The sequence below is a fragment of the Chenopodium quinoa genome, unplaced genomic scaffold, assembly GCF_001683475.1.
Source record: "Chenopodium quinoa cultivar QQ74 unplaced genomic scaffold, ASM168347v1, whole genome shotgun sequence".
NCBI lineage: Eukaryota > Viridiplantae > Streptophyta > Magnoliopsida > Caryophyllales > Amaranthaceae > Chenopodium > Chenopodium quinoa.
The window spans coordinates 1,756,374-1,772,258 of NW_018743066.1; the positions used below are offsets into that span (position 1 = coordinate 1,756,374).

The 15,885-nt window shown below is 36.3% G+C and overlaps 1 protein-coding gene across 1 annotated transcript; it reads right to left on the reverse strand.

Annotated features, from left to right (window-relative positions):
• Positions 1-790: 790 nt before the first annotated feature.
• On the reverse strand, positions 791-13,945 carry LOC110731330 (starch synthase 3, chloroplastic/amyloplastic-like). Its single transcript, XM_021911181.1, has 16 exons — positions 13,572-13,945; positions 12,728-12,791; positions 10,902-12,623; positions 8,343-8,557; positions 7,147-7,417; positions 6,341-6,516; positions 5,549-5,656; positions 4,657-4,766; positions 3,759-3,864; positions 3,375-3,545; positions 3,067-3,195; positions 2,594-2,776; positions 2,374-2,505; positions 2,159-2,270; positions 1,683-1,806; positions 791-1,204 (listed from the first exon to the last, which is right to left on the reverse strand). The coding sequence occupies exons 1-16, from the start codon at positions 13,707-13,709 to the stop codon at positions 1,072-1,074; spliced, it is 3,894 nt and encodes a 1,297-aa protein (XP_021766873.1). The 5' UTR covers positions 13,710-13,945; the 3' UTR covers positions 791-1,071.
• Positions 13,946-15,885: the final 1,940 nt, after the last annotated feature.

The following is a 15,885-nucleotide window of genomic DNA, read 5'->3' on the forward strand; positions in this document are numbered from 1 at the left end:
ATCAAAATTATTTTAGATCAGTAAAAAATTAGTTTTCACTTATAAATCTATTGAGCAAAATAAATGTTAATTGGTTAATAAAAACTTTAAAAAAAAGTTTGCTCATTAAACAAATTTTGATCAAAAACAAAAATAAGTTCGAAGGCTCAAATCTGTTTGTATGAGTTTGCACAAATATTAAAGTTTCTTTCAATTTAACAAGTTTAATATTTTAAAGAGTAAAAAAACTAGAGGATCAAGTGCAAGCTCAATGGTTGTGTACTTGTGTGGGGATCCCAAACTTTCGGGCCATTGTAACCATAATTTACTAACATACAGAGTAGTATACAATAAAATAAACTTTCATAAAACTGGTCACTTGATTCCAAAACAAAGTCCAAAAGAAGAAAAGATGGAAGATGAAATGATAAAAACCATAAGATGTCTTTATGCTTTTGTTTCTTCTCATGTTTGGAGGGCAGGTAACATTGTAGCCTACCTTGTGGCAAGATGGGATACTCGTAATTGCATGAAATTTGTTTGCATGAGTCCGTTCCACACAATCTTGTAATTTTAGTGAATTCTGATTTATAATAAAGTATCTATCTTATATTTCCTTAAAAAAAAAGTGCGAGCTCAATGGTTTTATGGTTTTGGGGAAGGTGGGGATCCCAAACTTTTGGGGCCATTGTAACCATAATAAAAGTCATACATATGGAGTAGTATACAATAAAATAAACTTTCATAAGGTCACTTGATTCCAAAACAAAGTCCAAAAGAAGAAAAGATGAAAGATGAAATGATAAAATGTTTTTTTTTTTTTTTTTTTTTAGCAAAAGAATGAATCATTTTATTGATATTTTGAAGCAGTATAAATAGCTTTAATCATATACTGTTCCTTTATGGTATGCTAAAGTGTATGCCTAGAATTCTGCTACTTAACATTATTATGACTATATTGGCACCTTATATGAAATAATATGGAGAACTAGAAGCTTTTGAGTGAACAAAAACTTATCAGCAAAATATGGTTGAACCTATACAATCTGTAGAATGTCCTAAACCCCTTTTGTCTAAGCCAGAGTGAGATCCTCAGTTTTTCCATGCTGCGTGATAAAGTTCCATATACTCTAGTGCAGGCCGATTCCAAGACCAGTCTTGTTCCATCACACGCTTGCGCAATGTGTTGAACCATTCCTTTGCATCATACCAAGCTGATATAGCCCTGAAAATTTCATCAAAAAGTAAGCATCCTTTAACTATATATCGTACAGCAGAAGACCTTGGTAGTCCATTGGCCTCACAAATCTCATGTTATGGGATCAAATTTTAATTTGGTTGGGGACTTGAGAGGGGGAAATGGGCAGGAGGCTAGCAATGTTGTATTGTATATTACCAAAATAATATCATAAAGAAAGAATGACATGGTGCAGGTGCCAAGGCACAAGATATGTTGACACAGAAAATTCCGAGGCAAGGAAGGCAACGAATTCAGGGTCTGTAAGTTATGTCACTAGGACCTCCTTATGTCACTAGAACATGTAAATACGTAATTATGAACTTGTGGTTTCAGATGATGCTTGGACACTACATGACTTTATTAGACTAAAAGCTTACAAAATGCAAGAATAACCTCACCAATTTTAGACTTTATTAGTTTGTTCTAATTGTTGCTACTTGAGAAAGTATGGAAAATTACTCACCTATCAAGAGCATAATCTACCCCGGCAGGATCAGCTCCTTCAAAATTGAATCCATTAGGTTCCAAACCTTGTGCTCTTGCTCTCTCTACGTCATGATCAACGTCAAATACAGTATCGTGAAGTCCTGTAAAAACATGAGTAGACATTGACAGTTTTAACATATTGACTATTGAGGTATAGTTGTAAGCTTGCAAATACATAGCATGATACAAAGGCTGGATATCTCACACAGTAACAAAATGATTTATGAATGAAAATTTTGAAACCAACATAAAACCAAGACATGACTTCAGCTTTCCACTGATATCAAATTGAACAGGGAATCAAAAACCAGAAACATAAGGGAGGCAAATAACTTGAAGAATTATCTCACCATAGAACCAATGTAGAAAACACAAGAAGATTACATAACTTAATAACATAGTTAATAAACTATTTATGTTGATGACGAGTATGAAATACGAGAAGATTTGTACCTCCAGTTTTGCGAACAACTGGTATTGAACCATATCGCATAGCAACAAGCTGGGTTAGGCCACATGGCTCAAATATTGAGGGGACAAGAATCAAATCTGCACCTGCATATATCTACGGAGAAGTTTAATGTGACTAGTAAGTCTACATGCACATTATATTCAGTTACTAGAAGACAATTCAAAAGAGCAAGCAATTGAGTTATATGATCAAATACCAAGTGTGAAAGAGGTTCGTCGTAATTCAAACAAAGGCCAGCACGGTCATGATGCATATTATGCAATCGATTTGCAACATCAACAAATTCTTGCTGTATGCGTGGGTCGGGAGCAGAGCCCAGCAACACAACCTAAAACCATAGAACACTGAAATTGACTGACTGCGACAAACCAAGCAACAATTATTAAGAAAAGAACCAAGATAAATAGGAGGAAGACCTGTCCGCCACGTTCTATAGTGCGCCAAATGGCATGCTTGATGAGATGGATTCCTTTCTGATGAGTTAAACGAGTAATTATTCCCACTAATGGGAAATCACCTTTTTTTATGCTAAACCTTTGTTGTAAAGCTTCCTTAGCTGCTTTTTTACCTTCTGCAACATTTTCTGATGTGTAATTTACCTGATGTTATATACATCATGCATATATGTCAGATTAAGAAGCTGAGTTTTGATGGACAAGGGGAAATATAGTAAGATCTGAGTCATATAAATTGCTGTCTCAAGCTTTAGAATCAGTAGAACAAAATCCTAATCAAAGATGCTTCATAAATAAGAAATTCTATCAGTGCCCAATTATTCACCTTCATTTCTCAGTAAGTTCGAGAAAATAATTGATAAGACGACTAACAAAAGCACACTTAAGCTTTTTGGGGAAAAAAAATCCAGATTAAATGAAGAGGAATTACTTACTGGAATGAACTTATCATTGAAAGGATCCCATATATCTGGATCAATCCCATTTAATATGCCGTGAAATTTGTACAAATGAGGAGCAATTGCAGGATTTCCAGCAACCTCCTTTGCATAGGTATTTGAAACCTGATAAATGATAATATATATAAATTAAAACCACCATCACTTGCGTAGGCATAGCTAAACCAAAAGAGTAATGCAAATATCCACAGTATGACCCCCCCTCCCCCCAAATTCTTTGACCTCAGAGATCGTAGCTGCCACAGCCACACAACAAGATGTTAAACAGGCAAGTATAGACTCACAGTTGTAGCCTTGTCTGCATATTCCATTGCTCTTCCAATGAAGTATGCCCCAAACTCGAGATTATGTATAGTGAAAACAACACGAGCATTAGTAAGACCATACTGCCCATAATGCTCTTTATACAGCCATGCCACTGGAGCACTTGACCAATCATGGCAATGAATTATATCCTGCACCAGGTGAACAAATTACAAAATTGCATCTATGAAGAAACGGAATATGTTTAGATATCATAGTGCACTAAAAGAGAACTTAACTTGTGACAAAATACATTACTGAGGAAGGCTACAGATAAAAGGACAAAAAAAACTCATGGCAGTAAAACTGACAGAGATCAAAGAATCAGCAATAGCAATTCAATAAAGTCAAAGCTCTGAACTTACAGGATGAAATCCACTTTGGAGGAGATATTCGAGTGCAGCATGGCAAAAGAAACCAAATCTTTCGCCATCATTTTTACCAATATAGACAGAATTAGTCTGGAGCAATCTGTCCAAAGCAAGGAAAAGAGCCATGGCAAATGATCAAATCATATACAATAGTATTTACAGAGACTACAACAGGCTGCCAAACACTAAAGACTAAGCACAATGGTATAAATGACATTCTTAGAAAAGAGCCAGATTTTTAGCATAGAGAGAGTACTGCCCTAGATTCATTCAATAATGTGATTATTTGCTAAGCTGGATAAGGACCATAAAAAAGAAGATGGCTGTTTTACATCATGAACTATGAGACGATTTGTAACACTCGATCACTTAAATATATGTACCATAGATGAAGAGAAGATCTTGAAGTCCTGAGTCTACACTTCACCTTTAAAAGGCTGAAAAGTGAAGAGATTTTAAAAGGAGAGTCACACACGGAGAAGAAAAAAAAAACATACAAATCCCAAGAGCCAAGGCTCTATAGCGTGGATACAAATATGTAGCAAAAAGGAGATAAAGTGAAGTCTCAGTATTAAAGATGTGGCATAAATACTGGTCTTAGTTCATCAGATTATCAGAAGCTCAGGCAGTATCTAGTAGCTTTTACATGCTTACTGCTTTTCAATTTCCAAACTTTATCTGTACAGATTACAGAACGTTTTTCTAAAAGTATTTTCAAAAACTCTTCGTATTGACTCTAGCAAATTAGGTTCAAACTGATCATATCCTGACCAGTGACCACAGGCCTCACATACAACAGTTGCTGTTTATTTTTGTTTCCTATCACTAGCTAGCAATTGCTGAAATTTTAGTAGTGGCATAAACACAAGAGCACAAAAGGTTTGCCAATTACCCATTGAGAGGCTCCAAAAAGTGGACAGACAAGCCTTCAACCTTCCCAAACCAAACTTTTATCTCAGTACCACCCCATGAATAGCTCTTTGCGTGATGGAAGTCCTTCACCTGTTGCAATATAATGATGAAAATGCATATACTTTATTAAAAAAAATTAATTAAATAAATAAATAAATAATACTGAGAATGTAAAATAAAAGTTGGTATATCTGGCTTTTAACATATTTTGCTTTTGAAAATTAGTTATTATTCCCTTCCACAGTTCCACTTGCCCTCTCCCTCCAACAAAAGACCTGTTTAAGACCTAATGCCCTCCCTCTCCCTTTCTCCCTCACTTGCCCTTCTCCAGTAGTTCCCCTTCCACTGCCCATCCCTTCCCCCTCTTCCAGCAAGTACTGTAGCCCCTGCAATTGGTTGGCTATTGTAAGGGGAATATAGGGCGAACCATGAAAATTGAAGGAGGGTTGTAAGGAGTGAGGATATGGTGATAGGAACTGGGAAGTCATGAATATTGAATGGGAGAGAGGGAAGAAGAAAGGCTAGCAAGACGATGGCGAGGCCCTACGGTAGCGGTGGCTGGACTGCTGGAGTTAGTACTGGGGGCTGTGACGACGGCAGGGGTGGAGATAGAGTTGTATTTTGTGACGCCCCATGCATAGTTATGATTTATGACTAATCCGTTACCAGAGAGAAAAATCATAAGCTTTAGGACATTTTGTAGCAATATAACTTATAAGACAGTTAATTACCAAGCTCAGCAAACAAAAGGTAGTTAAAACCAAAATTTCTACAATTTGTGAAGGAGATGTTTGAAGTTTTAGTGAGCTTATAAAGCCATTCTAATTAAGACAGTAAGAATAAACATAAAGAAACATTGGAAAGTGGCTTACATGATTAAGGTTCAAGCACTGATACTTTGGAAGAATTACATCAACATGATGGTTTAAATCTTGAACAGCACGAGACAAGCTAGTCACAACATCTCCAAGGCCACCCACCTGCATCAATTTCAGATTATAAGTTTGTATGTTTGTGTAATGGACTGAGCTTACTGCTAACTTAAGTCACACAAATAACAGGAAAATAGAGATGAAAAGATTGCTTCTTGAGTGAGCTATATAATCTGATTTTTTGTAAGTTGAGTAAATGTGAAGAATTAATAAAGATTAAAGCTTTACTATTGATTGATAATTGTGGAATGGTTACAAATGATAGAGGTAATAGCTTGAGGCTATTACTCTCAAATAGTGAGTTTAGCTCACAACTCTCTAACAATGGCTTGAGGCCATAAATCTGGTTCATGTGTTTGAGTACTTGCTTATATTGACCCCGATCTTATTTCAGATAATTGTATAATGCAGATGTAATTTAAGAGTCTATAGCACAATAGATACTTCAATATAATAAAAAAATACTTTCCTTCAAGAAGTTTGGTTTGTTTGTTTGAGTAATTGCTCATATAGACCTGATTTTATCTCAGATTATAGCAAAATGCTAGTGAAACCACAATCTCTAATTCTCTACGGGAATATAATCTTATGTATCACTATTATTGTAGCCCGAAGACAGATTATCGCGGGGGGGGGGGGGGTTGTGTGCAAAAACCCACTAACTTCTTACATACACTGGCATGCACAGGTTGAAATTGCATCAAAAAAGAATCAACTTAGTGAAGATTTTACCTTAGCAATAGGAGCCATTTCGACAGCTATATGAACAATATGCATTGGAGGCTCTTTGGCTATCCCACCAAAGACAGGTACATGGTAATCCATACCAAATTTGTTGTCAAAAATTCCACCATCTTCCCACTCAGAGAAAACAAAATCCATCATGTACGCATCCAATGGCACCTTGACTACAAAGAGAACTTTGCATTAGGAGATATCGAGTGCTATAATATCAATGGCAAAAGCAACTCCTGTTTCATGCTTGAACTCGGCCTTTAAATAATAAATATAGGTAAATGAATGAATGAGCGCTTTACTCCCCTAGTAACATCAACAATGGATGTACTAGTCAACAACCTTTCCCAAGGAAAATTGCAAACAAGCAAACTAATTCATAGCAAAATAAATAAAATAAAATAAAAAAAACCATTTTAAGTAGACAGAGTTCAATCATGAGAACAAAGAGTACAACTAAAATACAAAGATCAGGACAGCATCAGTGTTCACATGTACAAGAAATGTCAGTCACCCATCCAATACAAAATAAACAGCATGTAATTTCAATTATATATGACACAATGTGCATCAGCAAAACAAAAAAAAAAAAGAAGTTTTCTGAAATGAGAGGCGTTTTCTTGTCTCAGAAAAATAATAGAAAAAGACGCATATAACGTGGCTAGAAATTTTCTCAACGGCGAAATCCTTCAAGGATTCACTAGACACGTGAAGAAACAAAGAGGTCAAAGTACACAGCCAACATCATGAAAATGTATCCATGAATAAAAATTAATCGTACAATAGCAGTTGATTTAGCTTACCAGTTGTCTTGACATGAGTACCATTCTCGGCAGGGTACATTTTCTGAGGGGGCAATGGACCTCTACGATGGGTCCATTGATTAAAGGAACCTCTAAACCAAACTTCTGGCTTCCCATTCAGAACAGTATTAGAGGGATTGTAATACACAGTAACATCTTGTCCTGCTTTTACATCCACAGGATCAGTGTAAACAATATGCCTCTGAGACAGCAAGAATGTCTTCAAAGTTTTTTCTTTGGTTTCAGCCTTCATGCGAGCTGTTTTTTCAGCCTGTGCATAGAACAACATTGTTTTTATAGAATATACATGTTACTGATGTCAGTCAACAAGGCCAGGTAACATGCAGTACAAAGCAATTACAGGTAAGGGGATGAGAGAGACAAAGAGAGAGAGAGAGAGCTTCTAGGAAGGTGCCATAAAACAAGTCCACTGTTAGTTGTAAAATGACTGTTTCAGGCAACATCAGTCTACTAATATGGTAATACCTGTAATTTCTTTTCTTACTAGCAATACAACCACCCTCCAAAAAAAAGGGGGGGGGGGGAGATGAAGAGAAAAAGGCACAGGTAATCAAGACAGGTATCTAAAGCCTAGAACTCTAGACACATGTAAAAAAGTAACCGATACGTGTATGGTGTATCTATACACATCCAAATCAAAAACTTCAATAACACCAACCAGGGAAACCCGGCTTCATCTGACCAGAGGACTCCAAACATCATTTGTTCAACTCTTCATTGTACCCTCACATATTTTTAAAATCGGCAATAGCTGCTAAGTCCATTACTTCTATACTACATGCTGTGATCATAAAAGACTTAGGTGAGCACTCTCCAGTCTCCAGCAAATGTTTAGATTTTGAGCAGATAGAGGTGTATTGCCTATTTCTCCAGGTATCACGATGAATTACAAATAACACTGATAAGCTCCTACTATGGTGAAGACTACTTGAGGGGACATAGACGGGGACACGGGGTGGTAGATTTATGGCCTTTCCCAAGAAAACTGTCCATTCAAAGAAAAAAAAATTCTAGCATTTAATGCTTTTACTGCAGCACGATGATAGCTAGTAGATGGTTTCTTTAAAAGGCCAGGAAATATATGTTGTCAATTACAGCATTATTTGCAGTACCAATATAACAACTCTAAAGTAAAAAGCTAGAATTATGATGAAACTTAATGACAAAGTAATCACCTTGGCACGTAAGGCCTCCTGTTTTGCTCTCCTGTCCTCCTGAAGTCTCTGGTATATCCGCAGTTCTTCCTCAACCCAGTATAGTTCGTTAGGCACGGACTTGGGAACAACAGCATGGAAATCCTGGCGCTTATTGTTATCATATATGGAAGCCTTCTGTGGTGGCCCATCAGCAAAAACCCAGTCCAAGACAACTGCTTGATCAGGAACCGTAACTATACAAAGATGCACACAAATGCATCAGTATAGTAAATTATAAACATTTTGAAAGCATTTACTTTTATAGCACAGTTTTATTGATCTTTTTGGTTCATTCCTTCTAGTCCATATGCAGTATCAATGCAAGGGGAAACAACTCTTTCCTTTTAGTCACTATTTCCTTCTAGTCAGTTTGTTATGCATATAAAATATGGGCACAGGAACTGACAGACAAAACAAAGTGATTTCTCAGATGTTAACGGTCACCAGCTCACCACCTTAGTTTACTTTTCCCAGTTTCCAACTACAAACAAGGAGTATAAGCCTCGCTAGTCTGAAAGTGACGTCACCACCATATAGAGTAATGATTGTAACTTGTAGGACAATAAGAACTACCATAGCACTTCTTCAATTGACCAAAAATAATTTCCCTCATGCTCACTCAGGGAAATAAGCAGAAAAATACAAATGGACTATAGTTTGTGTCTCATATTTAATAAAAGTATATATGTTGCTACTTGAATAAGAAGGTACTATAATAGAAAACAAAATTCTATAGGTCAGACCTATAATAGAAAACAAAATCTCTGTTTCATACTCCTTCAATCTTACAACTTCCAGGCATAGAAAGATTCTAAATCAAGAGTACCAAACTTCCTGTAATCAGATTGAAAACCAGATAAAGACTAATAGAGGTATAATCTGGCAAAAGCAGAACAAATTCCAATTTCCAGATATTAACAACAATGCCTAAGCCTTGATTTAAAGGATGAAAGTAGCAGCATGACCCAAGATTTCTCCTGTGGTCGTCCACAAAGATCCTCTTCCTAGCACTTCTATCTAGTGCTATATGAGTTTATGCAATAACACATCCTTAAATATAATGCAATGGGGATTTGCAACTGACCAGAGCTCCACATTGTTCATCTATACTAGAGCTACTGGCAATATTAGCAGCAGACTTTTTCACGTTAAGATTACAGACATGCAGCAGTCACTTCGTTAGTTTCAGGTAGCCCTAATTGTTGGGTTCAAGTGGATCTGCGAGTGTGACTTGAGATGTCCCTCATTGGAAGTAGAAATGGTGAGCTATCTAATAAGCCATGTGAGTTACTCCTATTTTCAATTGCTTCTAGGATGGAACCTCAATTGGGTATTGTTGAAGGGATTTTCTCAACATTTGGTATCAAATGGTTTGGCTGGACATGTACACTTTTCAGATGCTATTTTGATTTGGGCTTGTGCATCCCTTTTGTTGTTGACGATCTTCATTGTGTTGTTTCTTAATTTTAGTTATTTGCACGGTTAGATACAAGTGTGTGTGTTAGTTTGTCACACATTGTAAGCAGGAGGGGATGAGCTACTCTTATTGCCAATAGATTTACAGTTGGAAACTCACTTGGTTTTGATCATAGGCTTTTGTCACCTGCTTTGATTCATTTAAACAGTGATCCCAAGCTAGCACAGTACAATTAAGATTTTCAAAAAGTCAAATCACAATACTCCCTCCATGTTATAATAAGTGTTACATTTTGACCGGCACATATTTATAATAAAAGGTAAGTGGGGTAGTTAGAATATTAAAAAATTGTTAAAGAAATATAGTGGATTTAATAGTTTATTAAAAAGTATGAATGTGAAAGGAAAGAAATAATTAAAAAGTACTCCGCAGTAGTGAGTTTAGGTGGGGACATAAAAGGAGAAAGATATAATATTAAAATGTAGCCTTTTGCTAAAAGGAAAGTGTACCACTAATTAAAACACGGCCACGTTTGGTAAGGGTAACACTTATTAAAACACAGAGGGAGTATAAATGTGCACTACTTAGGCATGGGTGGACTTTATCTTCCTAATGCATTTAAATGTTACTGAAGTGAGATTTACTTTGGTAGGAAAAGCATAAGCAATCATTTACTGTGTTAAGAATAATGCTTAAAACTGCAAACAGATAGAAAACTCCAACAGACAAGAATATATCATCAATTAACAAAGAGTGCATCTAGTTAATGAGAGGTGCCTTGAGAATTTAGACAAGAAGCAACAAAAACCACTAGTCTATCCTTCAGACATTTGTCAATGGTAAAGAACACCTTTTCAGTTATCAGATTGATATTTTATAAGATATGAATTCTATTATCCTAAATTTACAGGCCACAGCAGGTACAATAAGAGTGGTATGTTTGGAGTCTGTTCTGGTGTAGGACTATTAGCAGCCACTGGACAAACTTCATTGCAAAATCCATAATCTGTTAGCATATGCTACCCGCCCTTTCCCAAAAAAATGAAAAGAATAAAGAGGTGGAAACTTTCATCAATATGTGAATTTAGTCAAGGAAATATTAAACTATAGCACTATCATACCTTCAGCATACCACCAGTCGCCCTCTTTCTCCTCAGATTTCACGAGTCTGGCAACAACTGAGAGCCCAAAACTCCAATTATCATGACCCCCATGAATCCAAACATCATTGGCATGAACAAGAGGGCCGGAGCTCTTGTTATAATATAAACGAACCAAATCACCATCTTTAAACTCAAGAGGTTCAAAAAACCAAACATTATTCATGGATGACACGGCTTTCTTCACCAGTTCTCTCAGTTTCTCTTTTCGTTTCTCTACTTCTGCCTTTGCTTGTGCTCGATCAGCTTCGCTAGCAGCCCTCTCTTCCTCCCTTTGCCGCTGCTCCTCAGCTTGTCTCTTCCTCTCAGCTTCTACCTTTGCCAGGTTCTCTTGCTCTCTACGTTTCTCCTCGAGCAAGAAATCTTCAAAAGTATCCAAGTCCATGCCCCCTTCCACAATAATGTGGAAATCTTTCTTGTCATTATTGTCATAAACATCTTGCCCGTTAAAAAAAATAAACTCCATCTTGTATGCTTCCTTGGGAACATGAATCTGACAGGACCACCAATCACCCCTGAGATGGCTCTTTTGAAGTTTTGTGGTAAATGATTTCCAACGCCAATCATTAAATGCTCCCATGACCATCACATTTGGTTCATCTTTCAGAGGGGAAAGACTTCGATTGAGGAAAAGCTCTATATCCTGATCAGGTTTTGCTGTCTCCGGATAAATAAAAACTTTGGTTCCTTTGGAAAAATTATGCTCCGCCATTTCCTCAAGTACTTTCTGCCGTTCAAGAGCTTCCATCTCCAACTGCAATTTTCGCAAAGCCTCTTCCAGTTTTTTCTCATCAGTGGTTATAGCAGCCCTTGAGCTTGAACCCACCACCTCAGTTTCTGTAACACTCTCATCATCAAATTCCTTACTATCTAACTCTTTGGTTTCCCTCTCATTGCTAAGGAGAGTTTCAGATCCTGGCAGCACTTCAGAGTCAGTAACATTTTTGTCAGATTCAACACTTGGATAGCTAATCAAAGATATATTCTCCTGAACGCTAACTATATCCTCTACTTTTTTCTCGTAAGGGGTTAAATCAGAAACCTTATTTTCTGATACCAACATTCTAGTTTCAGCCTCAGATCTGTCTTCATTGCTTTGCTTGTTTTCTGAAGCCATGTCCTCGAAAATCTCAGAACCCCCTCTATCTAAATCTAAAGCTTCATTTTCGGTCATTTTATCCTTCTCATTCTCATCAATTATTCCAGTACCAGAAACTATTTTTTCAGATTCCAACACATTGCTTTCAGTAGAACTTCCTTGTTTGCTCTCTAAATCCTCAGGTTCTAATCCAGTTTCATCAATCAAATCACTAGTACTGCTTCTACCTTCCCCGATAAACCCTGTAACAGTATCAATTTCCTTAAGCAGATTTTTACTACCATTAGTTACTGCTTTCTTGGTTAGGGTTGACTTTCCAGCTTTCCCATTAGTTAAATCCTCCCTTTGTTCTCCAATTCTATTTACTTGAGAAACTTCTGATCTCTCAGTTTTCTCAGCACTAGATCCTACATCAGATGCTCTTTTACCAAGCTCAGGAGACGAATCAACTGAAGGACTGTTATCTTCTTCATCCGTTTGATCCCTCTTTGGTGTGCTAGTGCCAACAGGAGCCTTTGGGACAAATCCTTTGGGAGCAGAACCTTTGGGCCTTGACCATTTTTTCTGTTTCTTCTTTGAAAATTCTATGAAGGAGAATAAGCATTGCTAAGGCACAGTCAGAGGATACAAAAGGAAAGTATTCCCGAAATTAATCTCAAATGGGAAACAGTAATGAAGACACACTAACCTCCAGTGGCATAACACGGACGGAAATTTCCATTCCTTGGGTACTGTAGACGCCTAGAATAAGACTGGGATAAAAATGGGCAACAAGAAACAATTCTTAGTCAATGAATCAATGCAGATACAAATCACCTCAAAGAAGTACTGCTCAAAATTGAACCAGACAGCACCAATTAGTTTCAATTATCCAACACCGATATTTGCAGGATCACTGCTACAAATGCTAATGCAAGAGAAGGCATCCAATCACCCACATTAACTAATGAAAAGGGGTTGGAAAGTGCAATAATATGAACACATTTAGCCACAATCATCAAAATAAACACTTTCACAGTTTCATAACAACTCAAAAGCCATTAAACTAATAAGAACCCACAAAAACACACAGCATTCACAAATGAAACAAACAAATTAATAAAGAAATCAATAACATTATTCAATTATCAAAAGGGTAAAATAGTGAATCAAATGGGAATTCCGTGTGAGATGTCAGCTAACTAGGCTCATAGAGTCCTAGGGTCGTACCCAGAGCCTAAAATCAAATCTCGTCTGCATCATTGCCCTTTATGGCCTTCTATACACTCGGTTAACCGACACACAACAACAATGTCTGAAATTCACCATTGAAATGTAAACCATCTACATCACATATTACACATTATTAAAATCGGACATTAAGAAACAAAGACAATCAAATGAAAAATTCATTACCAAATCACAAAATCATTGCAAAAACAAAAAATTAAATTACTCCGTACCAATTACCAACATCAAATTAGAAATAAAATTTCATCACCTACCCATAAAAAAAGATTAAATTTTATCAAAAAATAAGGGAAGAAACTTACATGAAAAGATCTGTAAGATGATTTGCAAGGGACTAAACCAGTAAAAGGTCTGAAATTTAAGTGGGAATTTTGCCTAGTAATTATAAAACTTTGACTGCACCAAACAGGCCTTTGAGATTGCAACCCGGAAACTTCCATGGCTGTGAAGCTTTCTCTCTCTACTTTCTCTCTCCTCCTTCTGAAATCACACTTCCCGAAGTTTCTCCTTCTGCATTCTATTCAACACTCCAACATCCCCCCTCTTTCAGTGATCAGTCATTGATATTCGGAATCAGCAACATCAAAAAAATTAAATTATTTATTTTTAATAAAGATTTGATTTTTATTTATTTTTATTGTTTTGGAAAATTTTGGGTGTCAATTTAAATGAACAAATAAAACCAAATGGGAAAATATCAACAAAAAAGGACAGGCTAAATTTGGATAGTAGTACACACATTGTATTCTCTTGCTCAAGTGGAATTATCAGTCATGGCCTTAGAATTTGAGCCGTAGGTTGGAGACTTTGGAGAGGTTTATCCTGGGTTTAGTATTGCTGGGGTGTCATCGATATCGACCGTTGATTAACTAAGTTCGTGACCACTTGATTGAATAACAAGAAATGACTATTACGGTAATAAATGATGGTAATAAATATTCGTATATATTTATGTACAAAGTACTCCATATTGTACAAGGAACGTATCTTTGTCATGAATCTCGAAATGTGTATATCCGTTTGTGTGACACTTCCTTATTTGATTATCGCCATAACCCCTTATTCCTCAATACCAACTCGCACTTTGTAGTTAAAAAAAAAGTACATGACTTATTAATGCTAGAAAATTAATACATATACGAGTTGTGACTAGTTGTTCAACATTGAAGTATAAAAATTGTGAGCTAGCTTAGTACTCCTATCATCAATAGCTTAGATGAACACTATTGAGCTGAAAAGGGGTCATCTCTTATAATTATAAGATACTGACCGATTTCAAGTAACATACTGTATTTAGGGATCTAGGTTTCTGGATGTTATAACTCTAGTCATTGTACTTTTACTATACTCCATTATTCGTTTTAAAATAAATGCCTCATTTTACTCTTTGTAACATTCACTTTCACTAATATTAATAATGCATACATAAAAAAATATACTCTATTTTATCACAAGTAATGCCTTTTCTTTTTTGTCAAAATAAAGTAATTTTTTGACAAAGAGGTCATTGTTTCTTTAATACGGAGTAGTAAAAACAAAAGAAAGGGCATTACTCAAATGAACAAGTAAAATTACTTTTTTTTTTATTATTATTATTTTTATTACTACACAATTGATATTACTTGTATGATAAATTGAGGTTACTTTAGGTAGATAAAATAATACTATCCTTATAAATAGTTGAGAGTTACTCTGATAAATAATCTGACCACATAAAACTTAAGTTGCATATTTTCGGATCAAATTTGAAACCCACTTACCCAAATTTTGGATTCAAGTTTTTCCATTTTTGGATTTGAATTTGTTTATACGGAGTTTTTACTCCGTATTAATACACCCCCTGATAAGAATTGATTTTAGCACACCCTTAATTAATATTGACATACCGTAAAAAGAACATAATTGTGCTCTCGCATAGAGTGTGCTAATCATTTTCCCGCTAGACCAGACTACCTCGTAAACCTGGGCACGGGCCGGGTTGGCCCGCGTGCCGCCCGGCACGGCCCGCCGTTCGGCGCAGCCCGGCACGGCCCGAATTCAAGCACGGCACGGCACGAAGTTCAACTCCCGTGCCACGGGCCGTGCCACGGACAGGGTTGAGAATTCCCAGGCCCGGCACGAGCACGGGCATGGCCCGCCGTGCTGGCCCGTCGTGCCGGCCCGCAGACACGGCCCGCGGGCCAACGGTAATGTTACCGTTTATTCTAGCTCCTTAATAAGCCAAAAAAACGGCTAAAAAACGGCTAGTTTTTTGCCAATTTGCTCCCCAAAATTCTATAAATACTCACCTCCATTTCATTCCCAAATCACAAAATCACAATCTCTTCTTCTTATCTCTTATATTCTCTAAATCTCTAATAATCCTTATTTTCTTAAATTCTCTAATTATTCTCTTAAATTCTCTAATTATTTTCCTAATATCGGAAAAAATTAAAAAGTTCGTAATCGTAATTAGTGGAGCGTTGAAGCACGGTTGTAAGATCTAAACTAATCTTAAATTTATTATTGTTTTATTGTTATTATTAGAATAATCTTGTTTAATTATTATTGTTGTTAATTGTTATTGTTGTTGTTATAATTGTTGTTATTAATTATTATTATTGTTACAATTGTTGT